The sequence below is a fragment of the Phyllobates terribilis genome, unplaced genomic scaffold (genome assembly GCF_046119375.1).
Source record: "Phyllobates terribilis strain yellow unplaced genomic scaffold, ASM4611937v1 Scaffold_61__1_contigs__length_8056638, whole genome shotgun sequence".
In the NCBI taxonomy this organism is placed as follows: Eukaryota; Metazoa; Chordata; class Amphibia; order Anura; family Dendrobatidae; genus Phyllobates; species Phyllobates terribilis.
Window position 1 is genome coordinate 6,818,911 of NW_027362821.1, and position 20,761 is coordinate 6,839,671.

The 20,761-nt window shown below is 45.6% G+C and overlaps 1 protein-coding gene across 1 annotated transcript in view; it reads left to right on the forward strand.

Annotated features, from left to right (window-relative positions):
- The window catches only part of LOC141192416 (uncharacterized), a 38,854-nt gene extending 21,846 nt beyond the window's left edge, over positions 1 to 17,008 (forward strand). Inside the window, exon 7 of the mRNA XM_073661930.1 lies at positions 15,387 to 17,008. Coding sequence (XP_073518031.1) covers positions 15,387 to 16,666 — 1,280 coding nt within the window. The 3' untranslated portion in view covers positions 16,667 to 17,008. The remainder of the gene's footprint in view (positions 1 to 15,386) is intronic.
- Positions 17,009 to 20,761: the final 3,753 nt, after the last annotated feature.

Below are 20,761 nucleotides of genomic sequence, written 5' to 3' on the forward strand. Positions count from 1 at the left end.
TGGCAATGTGCGAGTTTAGTATTTGTACCTGTGGGTGCGTGGCTGGGCATTTACGCATTCTTTCCAAGCTCTCAGGCACGACAATTGGACACTTTGCTGGAACAAGGAAGTGGATGTGGTTGATGTTTGTTGCGTGTGAGCAACCGCAGCTTGTGGGCAGGAGGTATGAGCGCCTGCTTCTTGAACAGCAGATTCTGAAGGACATAGCCCAGACGACATGGCATAAGTTTCCACGGAACCCAAAAGCACTACAGATACTGGCTGGTGATCAGCTTATGCAACCTTTGTCTATCCCTCATCCCCTCAAGATGACTGGACCATCATTGTAAATAAGTCCCTGTCCTTTGTGTCACCCCCCACCTCATTGTAGATCGTAAGCTCCTATGAGCAGGGTCATCATTATTTTTCCTTTAATTATTATATTATCTTTAGCTATGTTACTTATGACTGTTGAATATGAACCTCTGAATTGTAAAGCGCTGCGGAATAGGTTGTTGCTATATAAATAAAGAGTATTATTATTATTGGTTTGACCCGCAGATGCAGATTTGGTACCTTGGTGTTCCGCCCACCTACTCGGCTGCTTGGCTGCCATGTGGTTTCTCATACTCTTTGTGCTCAGGTTGCCTTTGCCCTGGCCTCTGCTCAACTTGGTATTGCAGATGCTACAGACAACAATGTTTTTCTCTGAAGGACTTTCAGAAAAAAAAATTCCACACAGCAGCTGAACGCCCTCTTGCCCTGACTTGGCGCACAGCGGGGGTGCTCTTGGGAACAGTTGACCCAGTTTTTACTCTGGGCAAACCACGACCCCTTGGTGCCTTTGTTGGTCCATCTTCCTCTGTGTTGCTGCCAACGGTCCAGGTCGGATCAGTGGACTCATCATCGACCACCTCGTCTTCTATCTCATCCTCCTTCCCAGTTGATATTGTAGGCTGACCTGATGGCAACTATGTCTCATCATCATCAGCCTCCACCTCTGGAGACAGTAAATGACGTTCCTCCAAGTGGCTTTCTTCTGGTTGTAGGTCCTAAAATACTTGAGCATCAACGCACACCGCCACCTCTTGTCCCTCTTCAATGCTGCATGGTGATAGGCCAGAGCCAACCAAAGGATACGTACCAAACAGATCCTCGGAGTGGCCAAGCTTGGGGTCATATGTCTCCTGTGACTGATAATGGTGGGAGGAAGGAGAACCAGCTTCAGGATTGGAAGGGCCAGCCTTCTGTGTATCCACAGTAGACTGTGTGGTCGCGGAAGTTTTGGTGCTGCTTGACAAATGCGTAGAGGCCTTGTCTGCTATCCAAGACAGAATCTGCTCTCGCTCTTGTGGCTTCCACACATGTTTACGTTCCAGACCGGGAACTTTTTCCAGGAACATTGTGGATGCATCAAGCTTCTTCTGACCTGACACAGACTGAGTGGCTTCTCGCGCACCACTGACAACACCACGTCCACGTCCCTTAACAACAGGCTTTTTTGGCATTTTGGGTTTTGTTGACAGATTTTCAGATGTTGATGGCACAAGCCAAGCTAGCTGTCAAAGGCACAGCCAAAATAATGAGTCAACCGTGACACAGCCAATAGGGCTAATTTTTACAAATCCTATGTACATTGTGCCGTGGACAAACCAGGACAGTATTCATACTCCAGCCTAACTACTATTTGTGATTGGAGGCCCTTGGGATGGTGGCTTCCTGCGTCAACCATGACTTAGCCAATAGGCCTAATTTTCACAAACCATATGCACATTGTGCAGTGGACAAATCTGGAATGTACAGTAGTCCTACCAAACTAATATTTGTCATTGGAGGCCCTTCTCACAGGTTGTGTCACATTGTGAGATAGGGGATACATATTCAATAGAAATTTACACTGATTGTTGATGACCGACTGATGGCCCTCTGAAAACTTAAATTGAGGATCACAACTACTACAATACTCCATCGTAGATAATGTTTGTCAAGGGAGGCCCTTGTCATGCAATCTTCCTGCACCTATGACACAGCCCCCAGCCCCAGGAGTAATTTTTGGAAATACGATGCACATTCTACTGGACCAAGTAGTACAGTATCAAGAAGTCTTCTCCTGCTATATAATCTGGGGAATATTGACAATCAAAATCTCTAAGCCAATCTCTAAGAAGCTTCACCAACCCATCCTGGAGGGGGGGCACCATAAATACTTTGTCCAGTGACTTGCACAAGTGATATATTTGAGCTTGTCATCGAGTTGACTAGTGCAGTTTTATTTTTACGGTTCACTGAGTTCAGCCATACCTGAGGGTCGTAGTCCGCACTCACTGCTACCTTCTAGTACTCCATGTATCTTGGCCATTTTCTCTGTAGTCTCTGCCCTTAAATTAGTTAAATAATAATGAGGGCCCTACAGTATGAATAAGTGAGGGCACTCTCAAGTGTACACAAGAGGCAACTCCAAAATCTCTAGAGGAGGGCACTTCAAAATGTTTGTTACAGGGCCACACAAGGGCTCTCACAAAACTCAGCTTTCCTGCTTACTGCAGGCGATCTGAACATTTGAATTTAGGGCCCGAGTCTCACATGGTGGTGGAGGAGGAGGGTCAAGCCCAATGCTACAATGAGCATATTGTAAACTGCTATGGAATGTGTATTCCACTATCTGATTGTCAATGATGGAGGGACCGCCCAAATGTCTAAGTAATAGCTGTCCCTCCAAAACGCATGTTACAGAGCCACCTGAGGCCTCTCAGGTCAAAGATCTACATACATACTGATACTTTCTAGCTGTGCTTGTAAAGTGCTGGGGAATAGCGCACTAAAGATGATGTATGACAGATGGACCTACAAAATGTATAAGTCAGGGCCCTCCCAATTATAAAAGGCGAAAAAAAAAGCCACAACAGTATGTGTGAACAAACGCTAAAAGGGGTATTTTTTGGTTTCTCTGATTTATTTAGCCTTATATACAAGTGATTGTGCAGGAAATACTGTTTCTTAACCTTTTTGGCCTGTTAAATGCAATTTAGGTTAAGTTTGGTAGTTGTTCTTGTGTGTCTGTAAAAGTGGCGTAATACTGCGACAAACTTATCCCCCGAAACCATATGTGAGTCAGAAATGCATGCAGGCACATTCTCCAGGCTCTTCCCATTCTGTTTCATCACTTTCCCATCCATTTCACTTTCCCATCATCTTTTCCTCAGGCCCCTTTGTAGGGTCCAGCAGAAAATTATTCGCATTTCCCATTGACTTACATTGTACTCGCTATTCTGAACGAATACGCAATTATTACAAAGTACTATATATATAGCGAGTATAGTGATTACGAATATTACGGTACTCGCTCATCACTAGTAAACACTAAATGCAGAGAAGTCACAGATTCTTCTTAGTCACCGGCTGTGGCTGCTTTATCGGTGGTGTAGTCTGGCTGTATCACAATCGTGTGATCACCATTTTGCCTCTAGACCACAACACTCACCTCCACCCAAAACTGTTCAGATGATTTTGGGCACTGAAAGCCCTTTTCTATAGAATTTACAACCTGGAGGATCCACCTCCCCCCTGGGATTAGAAGATGCTGACCGTTACCTGATGACAAGTTAGAAAATCACTTGAAGTAAAATATCATGATGGATCTGTAAGAGAAAGTGGAGGGTAATGATGCTGTTGGCTTCCTAGAACCCTGATATCTTATTAGATGAATCTACCTTCTCTCCCTTCTGTGCTGATGAATGTGCTCATATGGTCCCTACAAGACCAGGTCCAGTCTTTCTGGCCAAACTTCAATTTTATGATCGACAACATTAAATGTGCAGTGAGGCCAAGTGTGAATTTCTGTACAATAACAACAGAGTTTCCCTTTATCCTGACTTTTCAATTTTTTTTAAAACCAACTAACTTCAAACAGGATTGTGACAAACTAAACAAAAAAACATTACACCTCTGCCATGATATATCTCTAAGCTAAATTTAAGACGCCTCAGCTCTGCACTATTATAAAAAGTTCTCTTTGATTGTCTAATATTTCTTCTTGAAACTCATCTGACAGAAAATATTGTCCCTTACGATAGTTTAGATTGCCAAGAGCCCCCGAGCCCCATACTCTAATTACCCCAGAGAGGTTTCACCACTAGTTACTCACTACTTACTGATGGAGACTGTTGAGTTTGATCATTTCAGTAGATGTGTTATTGTCTATACTCACAGTTTTGATTACAGTAGTTAGTGCCCAAAATACTCTGATTTAACCCCTTCCTGCAGCCAGTTTTGTGTTCCTATCTGGGCCCATTTTTCAAATCTGACGTGTGTCACTTTATATGATGATAACTTTGGAATTCTTCACAAAGAATAATAGGAAACAAATGGACCTTACAAATTATTTTCCAACTTCTCTTGAATCCGACAATCCCCTATATACGGTTGCACACTACTGTCTGGGCACATGGCAGGTTAAGAAGGGAAGGAGCGACATTTAGCTATTTGAATGCAGATCTTGCTCGAATAGTTTGCAGACACAATGTATTGGGGACACTGTTCATGGTCACCTGGCAGCGCAAAAGATGGCTACCACAAACAGGCTTGGCGTCATCTACTCCATTTTCCAGATCCCAGGGTTTGCCTTGCTCATCACCCTTTAACCCCTCTACATGGATTTGGACTTAGACAGAGACCCCTAGGCTTGGGCCACAGTGTTTCCTGCTGTTCTATTGAGTGAAATGGCAAGAAGAATAGTCACTTAACCGGGTCACAACATGGAGGTCAATGAAAATAGAAAATCACACAAGAGTAGTCAGTAAACGGGCCGAGGTCACAACAGGAAACAAATACACAAGCCGGGAGCTGAGCACAGAGGACTGAACCAGAGGAGAACAGGGCTGTATCTGGCAGCTTCTGGTAATATGCACAAAAAGCAAAGCCACACTAAGAAGAATTAAAATTCCCCCAATATTCAAGAAGAAACACAGCAAAAAAGAGCAGCAATGTTTACCTGCCCAGATGTTCAGAACTAAATGCACTACCAGGGTGCAGTATACCCACATACAGATGGCGGCTACACGGGTGCAAAATACTGATGAGACAATCATTCACAACCAACCTACAATCACTCACAACCTACCATTTCATGGAGGGGTGACTGCTTAGTATTTGAATTACTCACAAAAAGGTTTGTATAGGGTGCTGTTCACACTTGGGTAGTTCACAGTATCGGCTTACAGCCTATTAGTTACGCCCATACTATTAGATTAGGCGGGCTGCCCGGTACTATCCATATATTATATATATGCATTTTTGCACTTTTTTATCCCAGGGTGCAGCCAGGCCCATCAGTGCGGGCATTGTAAACTGTGTCTGTTCTCATGGAGTGCACTTGGATAGTACCGGGCAGCCCACCTAATCTAATAGTATGGCCGTAACTAATAGGCTGTAAGTCGGATACTGTGCATTATCCAAGTGTGAACAGCTCCATATACAAGCCTTTTTGTGTGCAATTCAAATACTACGGAGTCACCCCCTCCATGAAATGGTAGGTTGTGAGTGATTGTCTCATCAGTATTTTGTCTCACCTGTGTAGCCGCCATCTTTATGTGGGTTTGCTGCATCCTGGTAGTGCATTTACAGTACTTCTGAAGATCTGGGCAGGTACATACTGCTGCCCTATTTTGCTGTGTTTTAGCTTTTGGCAATATGCTTTGAGCTTTAGTAGGGTGCGGTGCTTTCCAATTGGCTAAAGCACGGAGCAGATTACTCCAGCTGGACAGCACACACATCCATACTGCCAGACTGGATGGTACTACAGGTCCCAGACACTCTAATCTTAGTGGCTGGACAGAAGCTGTACCTCCCAGTAGCTTCTGGTTCTGACGTCTCCTCCATCACCAGCGCCACCTGCAGGATGAATAAGGCGGCTCCTGGTGAGAGAAGCAGACGTCACAGGAGCAGATCCCAGAGGAGATGGGATACACCATTTGCAGAAGCCCTAATGTGACCAAATTGCAGAAAACCAGAACAGTAGAAATCCTCATAAAGTGACACCATTTTGGAAATTATAACCCTCAGTGAAATAATCTATAGGAGTAGTGACTATATTGACTCCACAGGCACTTTTCGGAAATTAGCACACAGTGGATGTTGGTGAGTGAAAATAACAAATATATTATTTCATTACCCAACACATAGTGCCCAGATTGTGCTCCAGGAGACACACACCATCAATTAAGTGGGTTCTTCTCACTATAGTAATGCCGAATACATGGATGCTGAATGTGGTTTGGGCGCACTGCAAGGCTCAGAAGTGAGGGGGAGATTTGACTTTGGGGGAGCAGATATTGCTGGATTGGTTTATGGAAGCCATGTTGCTTTTCAAAAGCCTTTGAGTCACTAATAATGTGGAAACCTCTGGTTTTCCATTGACAGATTGTAACGGGTCTGGGAGGCGGAACCTCTGAGCAACTATACAAGGGGGCGGTCCTTGTAAGGAAGCGGGTGGCTCCCAGCGAAGACGGGCAGGTAGTCACGGCAAGTGACAGGGACAGTCTCTGGGTAGAAGGGCAGGTAGTCACGGCAAGTGACAGGGACAGTCTCTGGGTAGAAGGACAGGCACTCACGGCAAGTGACAGGGACAGTCTCTGGGTAGAAGGACAGCAGGCAGGTGACTGGTGAGCGCTCCCAGGTGAGCACGCGAGAGTCTCTGGACAGGCAGGTGGTCACGGCTAGTGACGGCAGAGCCTCCAGGTAGGCTAGCAGGCAGGTAGCAGGTGAGCGCTCCTAGGTGAGCAGGCGAGAGTCTCTGGACAGGCAGGTGGTCACGGCAAGTGACGGCGGAGCCTCCAGGTAGGCTAGCAGGCAGGTAGCAGGTGAGCGCTCCCAGGTGAGCGGGCAAGAGTCTCTGGACAGGCAGGTGGTCACGGCAAGTGACGGCGGAGCCTCCAGGTAGGCTAGCAGGCAGGTAGCAGATGAGCGCTCCCAGGTGAGCGGGCAAGAGTCTCTGGACAGGCAGGTGGTCACGGCAAGTGACGGCGGAGCCTCCAGGTAGGCTAGCAGGCAGGTAGCAGATGAGCGCTCCCAGGTGAGCAGACAAGAGTCTCTGGACAGGCAGGTGGTCACGGCAAGTGACGGCGGAGCCTCCAGGTAGGCTAGCAGGCAGGTAGCAGATGAGCGCTCCCAGGTGAGCGGGCAAGAGTCTCTGGACAGGCAGGTGGTCACGGCAAGTGACGGCGGAGCCTCCAGGTAGGCTAGCAGGCAGGTAGCAGGTGAGCGCTCCCAGGTGAGCAGACAAGAGTCTCTGGACAGGCAGGTGGTCACGGCAAGTGACGGCGGAGCCTCCAGGTAGGCTAGCAGGCAGGTAGCAGATGAGCGCTCCCAGGTGAGCGGGCAGGCTGGTCCATAGACAGACTGACAGGTGTCGGAAGAAACCAGGCAATGTGAACTGAGGTCTAAGATGGTAGACATGCAAGAAATAGGAGCATGTTCACACTAGCAAAAAAGAAACAAAACCTACAAAAGACAAAAGACAAAAATATATCTCATACCCTACCATCATTATATATAAATGTAAAGCAAAGTTGCATAATAAATATAGGGTACTTAGTGAACTATTTTTGATCAAAAAAAGTATACAAGCCGTCCCACCAGCGGCAAGGTGACCCTAAATTGGGACGGTACCTATACTGCCTATATTAAAAACCTTACTGTATATCAAAGTTGAAGCAATGCATATAAAAGGGTAGACAAATAGGACCGGGTCCCAACTCCAGACCACCCAGGCTCGTGGTAAGCTACATATATACCAGTCAGCTCAACAAAGGGGATGCCACACCCTTAAATTGCACAGAATGCAAACAAGACAAAAAACCAGGCAATGTGAACTGAGGTCTAAGATGGTAGACATGCAAGAAATAGGAGCATGTTCACACTAGCAAAAAAGAAACAAAACCTACAAAAGACAAAAGACAAAAATATATCTCATACCCTACCATCATTATATATAAATGTAAAGCAAAGTTGCATAATAAATATAGGGTACTTAGTGAACTATTTTTGATCAAAAAAAGTATACAAGCCGTCCCACCAGCGGCAAGGTGACCCTAAATTGGGACAGTACCTATACTGCCTATATTAAAAACCTTACTGTATATCAAAGTTGAAGCAATGCATATAAAAGGGTAGACAAATAGGACCGGGTCCCAACTCCAGACCACCCAGGCCCGTGGTAAGCTACATATATACCAGTCAGCTCAACAAAGGGGATGCCACACCCTTAAATTGCACAGAATGCAAACAAGACAAAAAACCAGGCAATGTGAACTGAGGTCTAAGATGGTAGACATGCAAGAAATAGGAGCATGTTCACACTAGCAAAAAAGAAACAAAACCTACAAAAGACAAAAGACAAAAATATATCTCATACCCTACCATCATTATATATAAATGTAAAGCAAAGTTGCATAATAAATATAGGGTACTTAGTGAACTATTATTGATCAAAAAAAGTATACAAGCCGTCCCACCAGCGGCAAGGTGACCCTAAATTGGGACGGTACCTATACTGCCTATATTAGGTGTCGGAAGGCAGACCGTCGGACCGCAGGCTTGCAAGCAGGTAAACGGATATCTGGCAGGTATCAAGCAGGAATCTGGCAGGTGACTGGCAGGTAACAGGCAGGAATCTGGCAGGTGACTGGCAGGTAACTGGAAACGGGACCTGAGGGCTGAAGCAGAGTGAAGGCTTTGCAACAACATTGCTCGGGCACCTCCATTTTGGAGGAGGTGCCTTATATATGGTGAAGTCCTCCGGCCATTGGCCGGGGACTCCTTAGGACGGCGCGCGCGGCCCCTTTAAGAGAGGGGGAGCGCGCGCGCGCGCCCTAAGCACCGTGGCCGGGAAGCAGCGCGCGCTGCCAGCAGAGCGGGAGGAAGACGCCGGGCACAGAGCGGAGAGGTGAGGGGAACAGCGTCCCTGCCTAGCAGGAGGCAGGGACGCCGACGCTACAGTACCCCCCCCTTTAGGCCCCCCCTTTTTTAGGCCAGAGAGAAATTTATCAAGGATGAGAGGGGCATGGATGTTCTCCCGGGGCTCCCACGTTCTCTCCTCAGGACCAAACCCCTTCCAATCTACCAGAAAAAAGGTTTTTCCTCTTACCCTTTTGGTGGCCAGAATGTTCTCTACCTCAAACTCGTTCTCAGCGGAAACCGGAGCAGGAGGCGTACCTGTAGACTTGGAAAAAGAGTTAAGTACCACGGGTTTGAGGAGAGATACATGGAAGGAGTTAGGGATCCGTAAGTTGGCTGGGAGTTTTAATTTATAGGCCACCGGGTTGATCTGTTTGATAACTTCCAGTGGGCCGATGAACCGAGGCCCTAACTTGTAGGAGGGAATCTTGAGCCGGACATATTTGGATGAGAGCCAGACTTTATCTCCAGGACGGAATTGTGGAGGATCCAGGCGTTTCTTGTCAGCGTGTTTTTTCATCCGTTCGGACGACTGAAGGAGTGCGGATCGGGTACTCTCCCAAATGGAGGAGAATTCGCGAACGAGAGATTCCGCAGCCGGATTGTCCACCGAGGTGGAGACGGGAAATGGGATCCGAGGATGCTGACCGAAGACTACAAAAAACGGGGATTTGGAGGAAGATTCGCTCTCGTAATTATTGTAAGAGAACTCGGCCCATGGTAGGAGATCCACCCAGTCCGAATGGTGGGCATTAACGAAGTGCCGGAGGTAACTGGTCAGGTTCTGATTGATCCGCTCCACTTGACCATTGGACTGTGGATGGTAAGCGGAGGAGAAGTCCAGAGTGACGTCAAGCAACTTACATGTGGCTCTCCAGAAGCGTGAGGTGAACTGAACCCCACGATCTGACACGATGTGGAGGGGCTGGCCATGGAGACGGAAGATGTGGCGGATAAAGTCTTTAGCCAGTTCGGGTGCAGACGGGAGACCCGGCAGGGGAATGAAGTGCGCCATCTTGGAGAAGCGATCAGCGACCACCCAAATCACCGTACAACCGCAGAGACAGGAAGATCCGTTATAAAGTCCATAGCAATATGCTGCCACGGGGCAGCAGGTACTGGAAGAGGAAGAAAGCGACCGGCTGGCAGGTGTCTCGGAACTTTGTTGCGGGCGCAGGACACACAGCCAGAAACAAAGTCTGTTACATCCTTGTGCAGGGTAGGCCACCAGTAATGCCGGGTAATGAGCTGGAGGGTGTTTTTCTGACCGGCGTGGCCAGCTAGCTTAGACGAATGACCCCAGTGTAGGACCTTCTTCCGATCAGGTACAGTTACAAACGTCTTACCGGGAGGGAGACGATTTAGATTCACGGGAGCCACTTGCATTACTCTGGCGGGATCAATGATGTGCCTAGGTTCCTCCTCTAGATCAGATACCAGGAAGGATCAGGACAAGGCGTCAGCTTTGATGTTTTTGTCTACCGGGCGAAAATGAAGAACAAAATCAAAGCGGGCGAAAAACAAGGACCACCGGGCTTGGCGCGGGTTAAGTCTCTGGGCGCTCTGAAGGTAAGCCAAGTTCTTGTGGTCCGTGTAAATTATTACCGGGTGAAGAGACCCCTCGAGCAGGTAACGCCACTCCTCCAGTGCCAGCTTAATGGCTAACAATTCACGGTCTCCAATAGAATAGTTGCGCTCAGAAGAGGAGAAGAGTTTGGAAAAAAAAACGCAGGTTACCATTCTTCCGGAAGATGACTTTTGGGTAAGTACCGCCCCGACTCCGGAGGAGGAAGCGTCAACTTCTAGGAAGAATTGTTTGTTGCCGTCCGGACGATGAAGCACCGGGGCGGAGGAGAAGGCCTGTTTTAAGGAAAGAAAGGCCTCCTCAGCTTCGGGCGGCCATCTTCTGGGATTAGTCCCCTTACGGGTGAGCGCAGAGATAGGGGCAGTCCGGGAAGAGAAGTGCGGTATGAAGAGGCGGTAATAGTTGGCGAAGCCCAGGAACCGCTGAATAGCCTTCAACCCCTCTGGTCGGGGCCACTTCTGGATGGCAGACAGTTTCTCAGGATCCATTTGTAGGCTGGTCTGAGAGATTATGTAGCCCAGAAATGGAAGAGAGGTCTGCTCAAAGATGCACTTCTCATATTTAGCGTAGAGGTGGTTCTGCCTGAGCCTGAGCAGGACCCGACGAACATCCCTCCGGTGAGTAGGAAGGTCCGGAGAGAAGACCAAGATGTCGTCCAGGTACACCACCACGCAGGAGTAGAGAAGGTCACGGAAGATGTCATTGACCAACTCTTGAAAGACGGCAGGAGCGTTACAGAGACCGAAGGGCATTACAAGGTACTCATAGTGGCCGTCCCGGGTGTTGAATGCCGTCTTCCACTCATCCCCTTGACGAATACGGACCAGGTTATACGCCCCACGGAGATCCAGTTTGGTGAAGATTCTAGCCCCCCTCAGGCGGTCAAATAATTCAGGAATGAGCGGGAGGGGGTATTTATTCTTCACTGTAATCTGGTTAAGGCCTCTATAATCTATACATGGACGGAGTGAGCCGTCCTTCTTTTTGACGAAGAAGAAGCCTGCTCCCGCCGGGGAGGTAGATTTCCGGATAAATCCCCGGGCCAGATTCTCCTCAATATATTCTGACATGGACCGGGTCTCCGCTGCGGACAAAGGGTAGATACGCCCACGGGGAGGAGTAGAGCCGGGTATCAGGTCAATTGGACAATCGTATGGTCTATGAGGGGGTAATGTCTCTGCTTCTTTTTTATTGAAGACATCCACATAAGACCAATAGGGAACCGGTAGACCGGGTAGACTGACTGGGGTAGGAGAAGGACGAGCAGGATGAACGGGAGCTAGACAAGTCCTATGGCAGTCCTGTCCCCAGCGAAGGACTTCTCCGGTCTGCCAGTCAAGCACGGGTGCATGTTTCTGGAGCCAAGGTAGGCCTAACAAGAGTGCGTGAGAGAGTCCAGGCAGAACATGAAAGGAGATGCTCTCAGAATGCAGCATTTCCACCTGCAGAGTTATGGATTCGGTGATGAGTTGGATGGGATGTGGTAAGAGGCCCCCATCCACGGCGGCGACAGATAAAGGTACGGCCAGTGGTTTGGTGGGAATGCGGTATTTCTCTACCAGAGACTGAGAAATGAGATTTCCAGCAGCTCCTGAGTCAAGTTGAGCCAGTTCGAAATAGCGGTTCTCTCCGCAGGAGATAGAGACTGACAGCATCAGAGATGGAGAGGGTTTACTTTTGTCTAGGGCGACCTCTCTGAGCGATCCTAGACACAGGCGTTTCCCGACCTCTCTGGGCAGGAACGGATCCGGTGCTCCTTACTGCCACAGTAGAAGCAGCTCCCCTCGGCACGGCGTAAGTCTTGACGGGTTTTGACCATCTTGGTCTGGTCGACCTGCATAGGCTCAGGTGAGTGTGCCTGGGGAGTAACGGAGGGAGTAACGGGTTTCTGGAAGGTGGGGGCTAGACGTGGAAACCTCCTCTCACGGGTGACCTCTTTGGCGCGCTCCTGGAATCGGATGTCAATCCGGGTGGCAAGTGTTATTAAGTCATCGAGAGTGGTAGGAGTGTCCCGACCGGCGAGTTCATCTTTAATACGGCCGGACAGACCCTCCCAGAAGACAGACACCAGAGCGTCGTTATCCCAGGCCAGCTCCGAAGCAAGGGTACGGAACTGTATGGCATATTGGCCCACGGTGAGATCTCCTTGACGGAGGCGTAGCAGAGACGATGCGGATGAGGTCTTCCGTCCGGGTTCGTCGAAGACTTTCCGGAAAGCCGTGAGAAAGGCTGGCAGGTCGGACACCAGGGGATCTCCTCTCTCCCACAGAGGATTTAGCCAAGCCAGAGCCTCCCCCGTGAGGTGGGACATGATAAAGGCTACTTTGGACCGGTCGGAGATAAACTGGTGGGACAAGAGTTCAAAGTGCAGGGTGCACTGGTTTATGAAGCCCCGAGCTTGAGCGGAGTCACCTCCGAAACGAGGAGGTGCAGAAAACCGGGGTCCGGGACAGGATACCATGGTATTGGTGGGCAGCGGCGCTGCCGGGTTGCGAGTCATGACACTAGCGGTGGTTGCAGGTGGAGCAGACAGAGTGTCCAGGCGAGAGTTGACACTCCGCAGGTGACTCAGGATGGACTCCTGTTGGGACCTCTGACGGGACAGTTCATGACATAGGTCCGAGAGTGAGGGAGCTTGGGTGCCACCGGATTCCATGGCCCGAGCAAACTGTAACGAGTCTGGGAGGCGGAACCTCTGAGCAACTATACAAGGCGGCGGTCCTTGTAAGGAAGCGGGTGGCTCCCAGGGAAGACGGGCAGGTAGTCACGGCAAGTGACAGGGACAGTCTCTGGGTAGAAGGGCAGGTAGTCACGGCAAGTGACAGGGACAGTCTCTGGGTAGAAGGACAGGTACTCACGGCAAGTGACAGGGACAGTCTCTGGGTAGAAGGACAGCAGGCAGGTGACTGGTGAGCGCTCCCAGGTGAGCGGGCGAGTGTCTCTGGACAGGCAGGTGGTCACGGCAAGTGACAGCATAGCCTCCAGGTAGGCTAGCAGGCAGGTAGCAGGTGAGCGCTCCCAGGTGAGCAGACAAGAGTCTCTGGACAGGCAGGTGGTCACGGCAAGTGACGGCGGAGCCTCCAGGTAGGCTAGCAGGCAGGTAGCAGATGAGCGCTCCCAGGTGTCGGAAGGCAGACCGTCGGACCGCAGGCTTGCAAGCAGGTAAACGGATATCTGGCAGGTATCAAGCAGGAATCTGGCAGGTGACTGGCAGGTAACAGGCAGGAATCTGGCAGGTGACTGGCAGGTAACAGGCAGGAATCTGGCAGGTGACTGGCAGGTAACAGGCAGGAATCTGGCAGGTGACTGGCAGGTAACTGGAAACGGGACCTGAGGGCTGAAGCAGAGTGAAGGCTTTGCAACAACATTGCTCGGGCACCTCCATTTTGGAGGAGGTGCCTTATATATGGTGAAGTCCTCCGGCCATTGGCCGGGGACTCCTTAGGACGGCGCGCGCGGCCCCTTTAAGAGAGGGGGAGCGCGCGCGCGCCCTAAGCACCGTGGCCTGGAAGCAGCGCGCGCTTCCAGCAGAGCGGGAGGAAGACGCCGGGCACAGAGCGGAGAGGTGAGGGGAACAGCGTCCCTGCCTAGCAGGAGGCAGGGACGCCGACGCTACACAGATGATGGACCTGAGTGGGGACTTGTTTTTTGTGAGATGAGTAGAAGTTTTTATTGGTATTATTTCACCTACGTAACATTTTTTGGTGGCTTCTTATTCCGTAATTTGGAGACAGAATGAACAAACAGTTGAACACCACGCTCTACTGGTTCATCCTATGAGGTTTTCTATTAGAATGTGAACTGTTATTGTCCTGGTGAATAATGATGGCTAACATAAGGCAAAATAAAAAAAAATCACAGAAAAAGATACAGCCTTACCAACACCAAATCATATAACAAATGCACTGGCAGGATGCCGCTGACCCCCATGATAAAGGGGGGGGGGGGCAGCGCAGGCGCAAAATACTGAGGGAGCAACCACTCACAAACCTACCAATTCATGGAGAGGGTGATTACTTAGTATTAAAGATGCACACAGATGAGGCTAGCATAGGACGCCAGTCACACAGGCAGGTTTGATGCACAGTGTCTGGCTTAGCCTATATGCAAATTGCCTCTTCAGAGAAAAAGAGGACTTGGACTCTATAGCGCCACCTATTGGAAGCAGCAATCCTTCAAGTCACAATCAACCCTTTAACAAGACATGCAATATGACTTAAGATAGAAGCCAAATCAGAATCTCAATTTGCAGACACGGTGTTTCGGGCTGTTGGCCCTCGTCAGTGCAAAGTATGAGAACTGATTTGGCTAGGTGAGAGGCTCTGGACTGAGGTCTAAGGGGTAATGTTTCTCCTTGTGGAGAGTGAGATACCAGCTCTGACACGTCAAGGTAAGGAGGCTTATTCACCAAGCAATGCTCTTCTGGGAAATTTAATATGCAAATTGCCTCTTCAGAGAAAAAGAGGACTTGAACTCTATAGCGCCACCTATTGGTAGCAGCAATTCTACAAGTCGCTATCAACCCTTTAACGAGTCATGCAATATGACTTAGGATAAAAGCCAAATCAGAATCTCAATTTGCAGATGCGGAGTTTCGGGCTGTTGGCCCTCGTCAGTGCAAAGTATGAGAACTGATTTGGATAGATGAGAGTCTCTGGACTGAGGTCTAAGGGGTAACATTTCTCCTTGTGGAGAGTGACTAGTGATGTTGCCCATACTATTAGATCAGGAGGGCTGCCTAGCACTATATAAGTGCACCCCACATAGACAGACACTCGAGTACACCCAAGAAACACTAAAATACTAGTGCATTTGTTATCAGATTTAGTGTTAGTAAGGCTGATTTTTTTCTTGGTTTTATTCTTGGCAGATGACTGTACCAGGAGATCAGAGGAACAGCTGACATCTTCAATTTTTAAATCAGATGACCTTGAGATCACACAGGATACAATTGAAGTGAATGCCATTTCTCCAGATATACCATCATCCCTTCACAGCAAAGATCTGTCATCTGATCCTTTGAAACAGATCCTGTCTTCTGATTCATTACCGACTACTAAGGAAAATCAAAGTCACAAAATAAGCATTAAAAAACAAACTGCTCCTAAAGCAAAGAAGCCATTTTTCTGTTCAGAATATGGAAATATTTTTTTCCTTGAAAAGTCTTTTCTTAAACATCAAAACATTCGCACAGCAGAGAATAGATTTTTTTGTTTCAAGTGTGGGAAATGTTTTAACCAGAAATCAAATCTTGTTAATCACCAGAGAAGTCACAAAGAGGAGAAGCCATTTTCTTGTTCAGAATGTGGAAAATGTTTTACAGATAATTCAAGTTTAATCAGACATCAGAGAACTCACACAGGGGAGAAGCCTTTTTCCTGTTCAGAATGTGGGAAATGTTTTAAACAGAAAGTGCATCTTGATAACCATCAGACAACTCACACAGGAGAGAAGCCATTTTTTTGTTCAGAATGTGAAAAATGTTTTACAGATAATTCAAGTTTAATCAGACATCAGAGAACTCACACAGGGGAGAAGCATTGTTCCTGTTCAGAATGTGGAAAATGTTTTATCCAGAAATCAGCTTTGGTTAATCACCAGAGAACTCATACAGGAGTGAAGCCTTTTTCCTGTTCAGAATGTGGGAAATGTTTTAGCCAGAAATCAGATTTGGTTAAGCACCAGAGAACTCACACAGGAGAGAAGCCTTTTTCCTGTTCAGAATGTGGGAAATGTTTTAGCCAGAAATCAGATTTGGTTAGTCACCAGAGAACCCACACAGGGGAGAAGCCTTTTTCCTGTTCAGAATGTGGGAATTGTTACAACCAGAAAACAAATCTTGTTAATCACCAGAGAAGTCACACAGGGGAGAAGCCTTTTTCTTGTTCAGAATGTGGAAAATGTTTTACAAATAAATCAAGTTTAATCAGACATCAGAGAACTCACACAGGGGAGAAGCCTTTTTCTTGCTCAGAATGTGGTAAATGTTTTAAACAGAAAGTGCATCTTGATAACCACCAGACAACCCACACAGGAGAGAAGCCTTTTTCTTGTTCAGAATGTGGAAAATGTTTTAAATTGAAATCACGTTTTATCAGACACCGGAGAACTCACACAGGGGAGAAGTCTTTTTCCTGTTTCGAATGTTGAAAATGTTTTAGCCAGAAATCAGATTTGGTTAAGCACCAGAGAATTCACACAGAGGAGAAGCCTTTTTCCTGTTCAGAATGTGGAAAATGTTTTGTGAAGAAATCATCACTTCTTAGTCACCAGAGAACTCACACAGGGGAGAAGCCTTTTTCATGTTCTTAATGTGGGAAATGTTTTACACGGAAATCAACTCTTATTAAACTTCAGAGAACTCACACAGGGGAGAAGCCTTTTTCATTTTTAACCGAAAATTGTATCTTAAAGGGTTTGTCCACTACTAGGACAACTATTTCTCTTTCCTCAAGGTTGGCCTTGTTAAAATAAAAACACTCATATACAGGTCCTGTTCTGGCACTGTTCCATTGGTGCCACAACTTGCGTTCCCGGGGCTCACATAAGGATAGGGCATCAATGTATTATCGTCTGGGGTCCCGCACGCGCCTCCCCTGACGATCAGCTGTTAACTGTACCGGCGGCGGCTGCCGCCGGCTGGAAGTCCTTATCTGCGGTGCTTGGCCATCAAGTTGTAGTGGCCGCCGCTTGTAACTGCACATCAGCCTCCCGTTCAATTGAATGGAAGGCGGATGCAAAGTACCCCGTGGCGGCCACTACAGATGGACGGCTAAGCAGCACAGGTAAGGACTTCTGGAGGGTGGTAGCCGCTGCCGGCACCGATAACAGCTGATCAGCGGGGGTGCCGCGTGCAATGACTCATCCTCAAAATGAAATGTATAAAATATGTAGAAGATTTCATATATGTTGCAAGCCATATCAGATGATTCAAAAGTCAATTTCTTCAGAAAGAGTTAAAAATTCAAAACTATGACTTCTCTCTAAAAAACAAAATGGCCGAAATAAACAGACAGAGGCAGGTGAGACGACCAGGTCACAGTGACATCCTGGAATGTAGACTGAAGAACAGGCAATGTCTTTTCTAAATAGAGCTTTTCTGGAGATTTTTGACAAGAGACATAATTGGTTTAGGGAGTGGCTAAGGAAAAACTGTAATTATATGTTGTATAAAAGTGTTACAATGTATCATTAGTTATTTATTATTTTATACAGTAAAATTGTGAAGTTATATAGATTTTGGTAGATTTATATATATATACACTTATATACAGTAGAGATTGTATATAATTGTATTTATATATATTTATAGTAATAATTAAAAATGAATTAATAAACTAGAACGTCATATATAAATTAAAGCAGCAATATTTTGGATTGCATTAGAATCAATATAAGATATTTAAATAATTATGTTTCTGTATGAATTTAATATTTAATTTTATCTTTTATGTATCCTTAGAGTTTTCATTCCAAAGCAGGATTTGATCAAACAACTCTAAAATTGGTTTATTTCTTTATTCACACAGGAAGTTGGAAAAAATTGCATGATTTTATGTGTATAACATTTTAAAATAATAACATAACTAGTTGAACTATATTATGTGTAACACTTATTAATTAGATCTTTTGTGCTGCTAATATTTTTTGTGCATGAATTATTTGTGCTTTATAACTAAAGTAACTTTACAGCATAATGTGTGTGACAGCTGCAGCCTTTGAACTTTGAGCAAATAATATGGATTTCCATTCATCCTATTTTTAGTTGGTGTAATTTAAACCTGGTAGCCAGTAAAAAAAAAGAATCTAAGACATTTCTATTTTAGCAAGTCAAGAGCAATTTTTTTTTTCAAGTGTCCTAAATTTCAGAAAAATATTATATCATATTATATGTACTTAGGGAATATTCAAAGAAATATTAAGATATTACATTTAATAGTTTACAATGTGCATTGATAATTAGGATACAAAAAAATTTGGGTTAAATATATATATATATATATATATATATATATATATATATACAGTACAGACCAAAAGTTTGGACACACCTTCTCATTTAAAGATTTTTCTGTATTTTCATGACTATGAAAATTGTACATTCACACTGAAGGCATCAAAACTATGAATTAGCACATGTGGAGTTATATACTTAACAAAAAAGTGTGAAACAACTGAAAATATGTCTTATATTCTAGGTTCTTCAAAGTAGCCACCTTTTGCTTTGATGACTGCTTTGCACACTCTTGGCATTCTCTTGATGAGCTTCAAGAGGTAGTCACCGGAAATGGTCTTCCAACAATCTTGAAGGAGTTCCCAGAGATGCTTAGCACTTGTTTCCCCTTTTGCCTTCACTCTGCGGTCCAGCTCACCCCAAACCATCTCGATTGGGTTCAGGTCTGCTGACTGTGTTGGCTAGGTCATCTGGCGTAGCACCCTATCTCTCTCTTTCTTGGTCAAATAGCCCTTACACAGCCTGGAGGTGTGTTTGAGGTCATTGTCCTGTTGAAAAATAAATGATCGTCCAACTAAACGCAAACCGGATGGAATAGCATGCCGCTGCAAGGTGCTGTGGTAGCCATGCTGGTTCAGTATGCCTTCAATTTTGAATAAATCCCCAACAGTGTCACCAGAAAAGCACCCCCACACCATCACACCTCCTCCTCCATGCTTCACGGTGGGAACCAGGCATGTAGAGTCCATCCGTTCACCTTTTCTGCATTGCACAAAGACACGGTGGTTGGAACCAAAGATCTCAAATTTGGACTCATCAGACCAAAGCACAGATTTCCACTGGTCTAATGTCCATTCCTTGTGTTCTTTAGCCCAAACAAGTCTCTTCTGCTTGTTGCCTGTCCTTAGCAGTGGTTTCCTAGCAGCTATTTTACCATGAAGGCCTGCTGCACAAAGTCTCCCCTTAACAGTTGTTGTAGAGATGTGTCTGCTGCTAGAACTGTGTGTGGCATTGACCTGGTCTCTAATCTGAGCTGCTGTTAACCTGCGATTTCTGAGGCTGGTGACTCGGATAAACTTATCCTTAGAAGCAGAGGTGACTCTTGGTCTTCCTTTCCTGGGGCGGTCCTCATGTGAGACAGTTTCTTTGTAGTGCTTGATGGTTTTTGCAACTGCACTTGGGGACACTCAAAGTTTTCTCAATTTTTCGGACTGACTGACCTTCATTTCTTAAAGTAATGATGGCCACTCGTTTTTCTTTACTTAGCTGCTTTTTTTCTCACCATAATACAAATTCTAACAGTCTATTCAGTAGGACTATCAGCTGTGTATCCACCAGACTTCTGCACAACACAACTGATGGTCCTAACCCCATTTATAAGGCAAGAAATCCCACTTATTAAACCTGACAGGGCACACCTGTGAAGTGAAAACCATTTCCGGTGACTACCTCTTGAAGCTCATCAAGAGAATGCCAAGAGTGTGCAAAGCAGTCATCAAAGCAAAAGGTGGCTACTTTGAAGAACCTAGAATATAAGACATATTTTCAGTTGTTTCACACTTTTTTGTTAAGTATATAATTCCACATGTGTTAATTCATAGTTTTGATGCCTTCAGTGTGAAAGTACAATTTTCATAGTCATGAAAATACAGAAAAATCTTTAAATGAGCAGGTGTGTCCAAACTTTTGGTCTGTACTGTATATATATCCATTTCTATATTTCTTTGGTAATTATTATTTCTTGATTTAGCTAATAGTGGATAAGGGCAACCACACATCAAAATGGTTTATAAAGCAAATTTACATTTACAATAATTTTTCCAAATGATAATTTTATAGTATTCAAGGTTATTATTTTTTAATGGTTACCTAAATATGTACACATCTCTTCAGACAAATATATGCTACACATTGATATGAAATTTATGAAAAATATTTATAGAAGAATAATTATTTTTAATTTGGTTCTGATATATAAATTATTTTCTAAAATAATATTTTTTGGCCTTAAGGGGGAATGTGTTTTTGATCCTGATTACATAATTACATTTGATCGATACTTATTTTTCACACATTTTTAATAAAGGAAAAATAGTAATAAGGTACAATGGTATAACAAAGAAGGGGTTATATGCAAAGTTGCATATTTTAATCATTTTTGGTAATACAAGGTTATGACAAATATGAAATCATCCAGATAATTGAAATATAAGAGTATTTTTATGAAGAATATAATTACTCTGCATTTGTAATTAACATAAAAGGCATTATTATTATTATTATTATTTTTA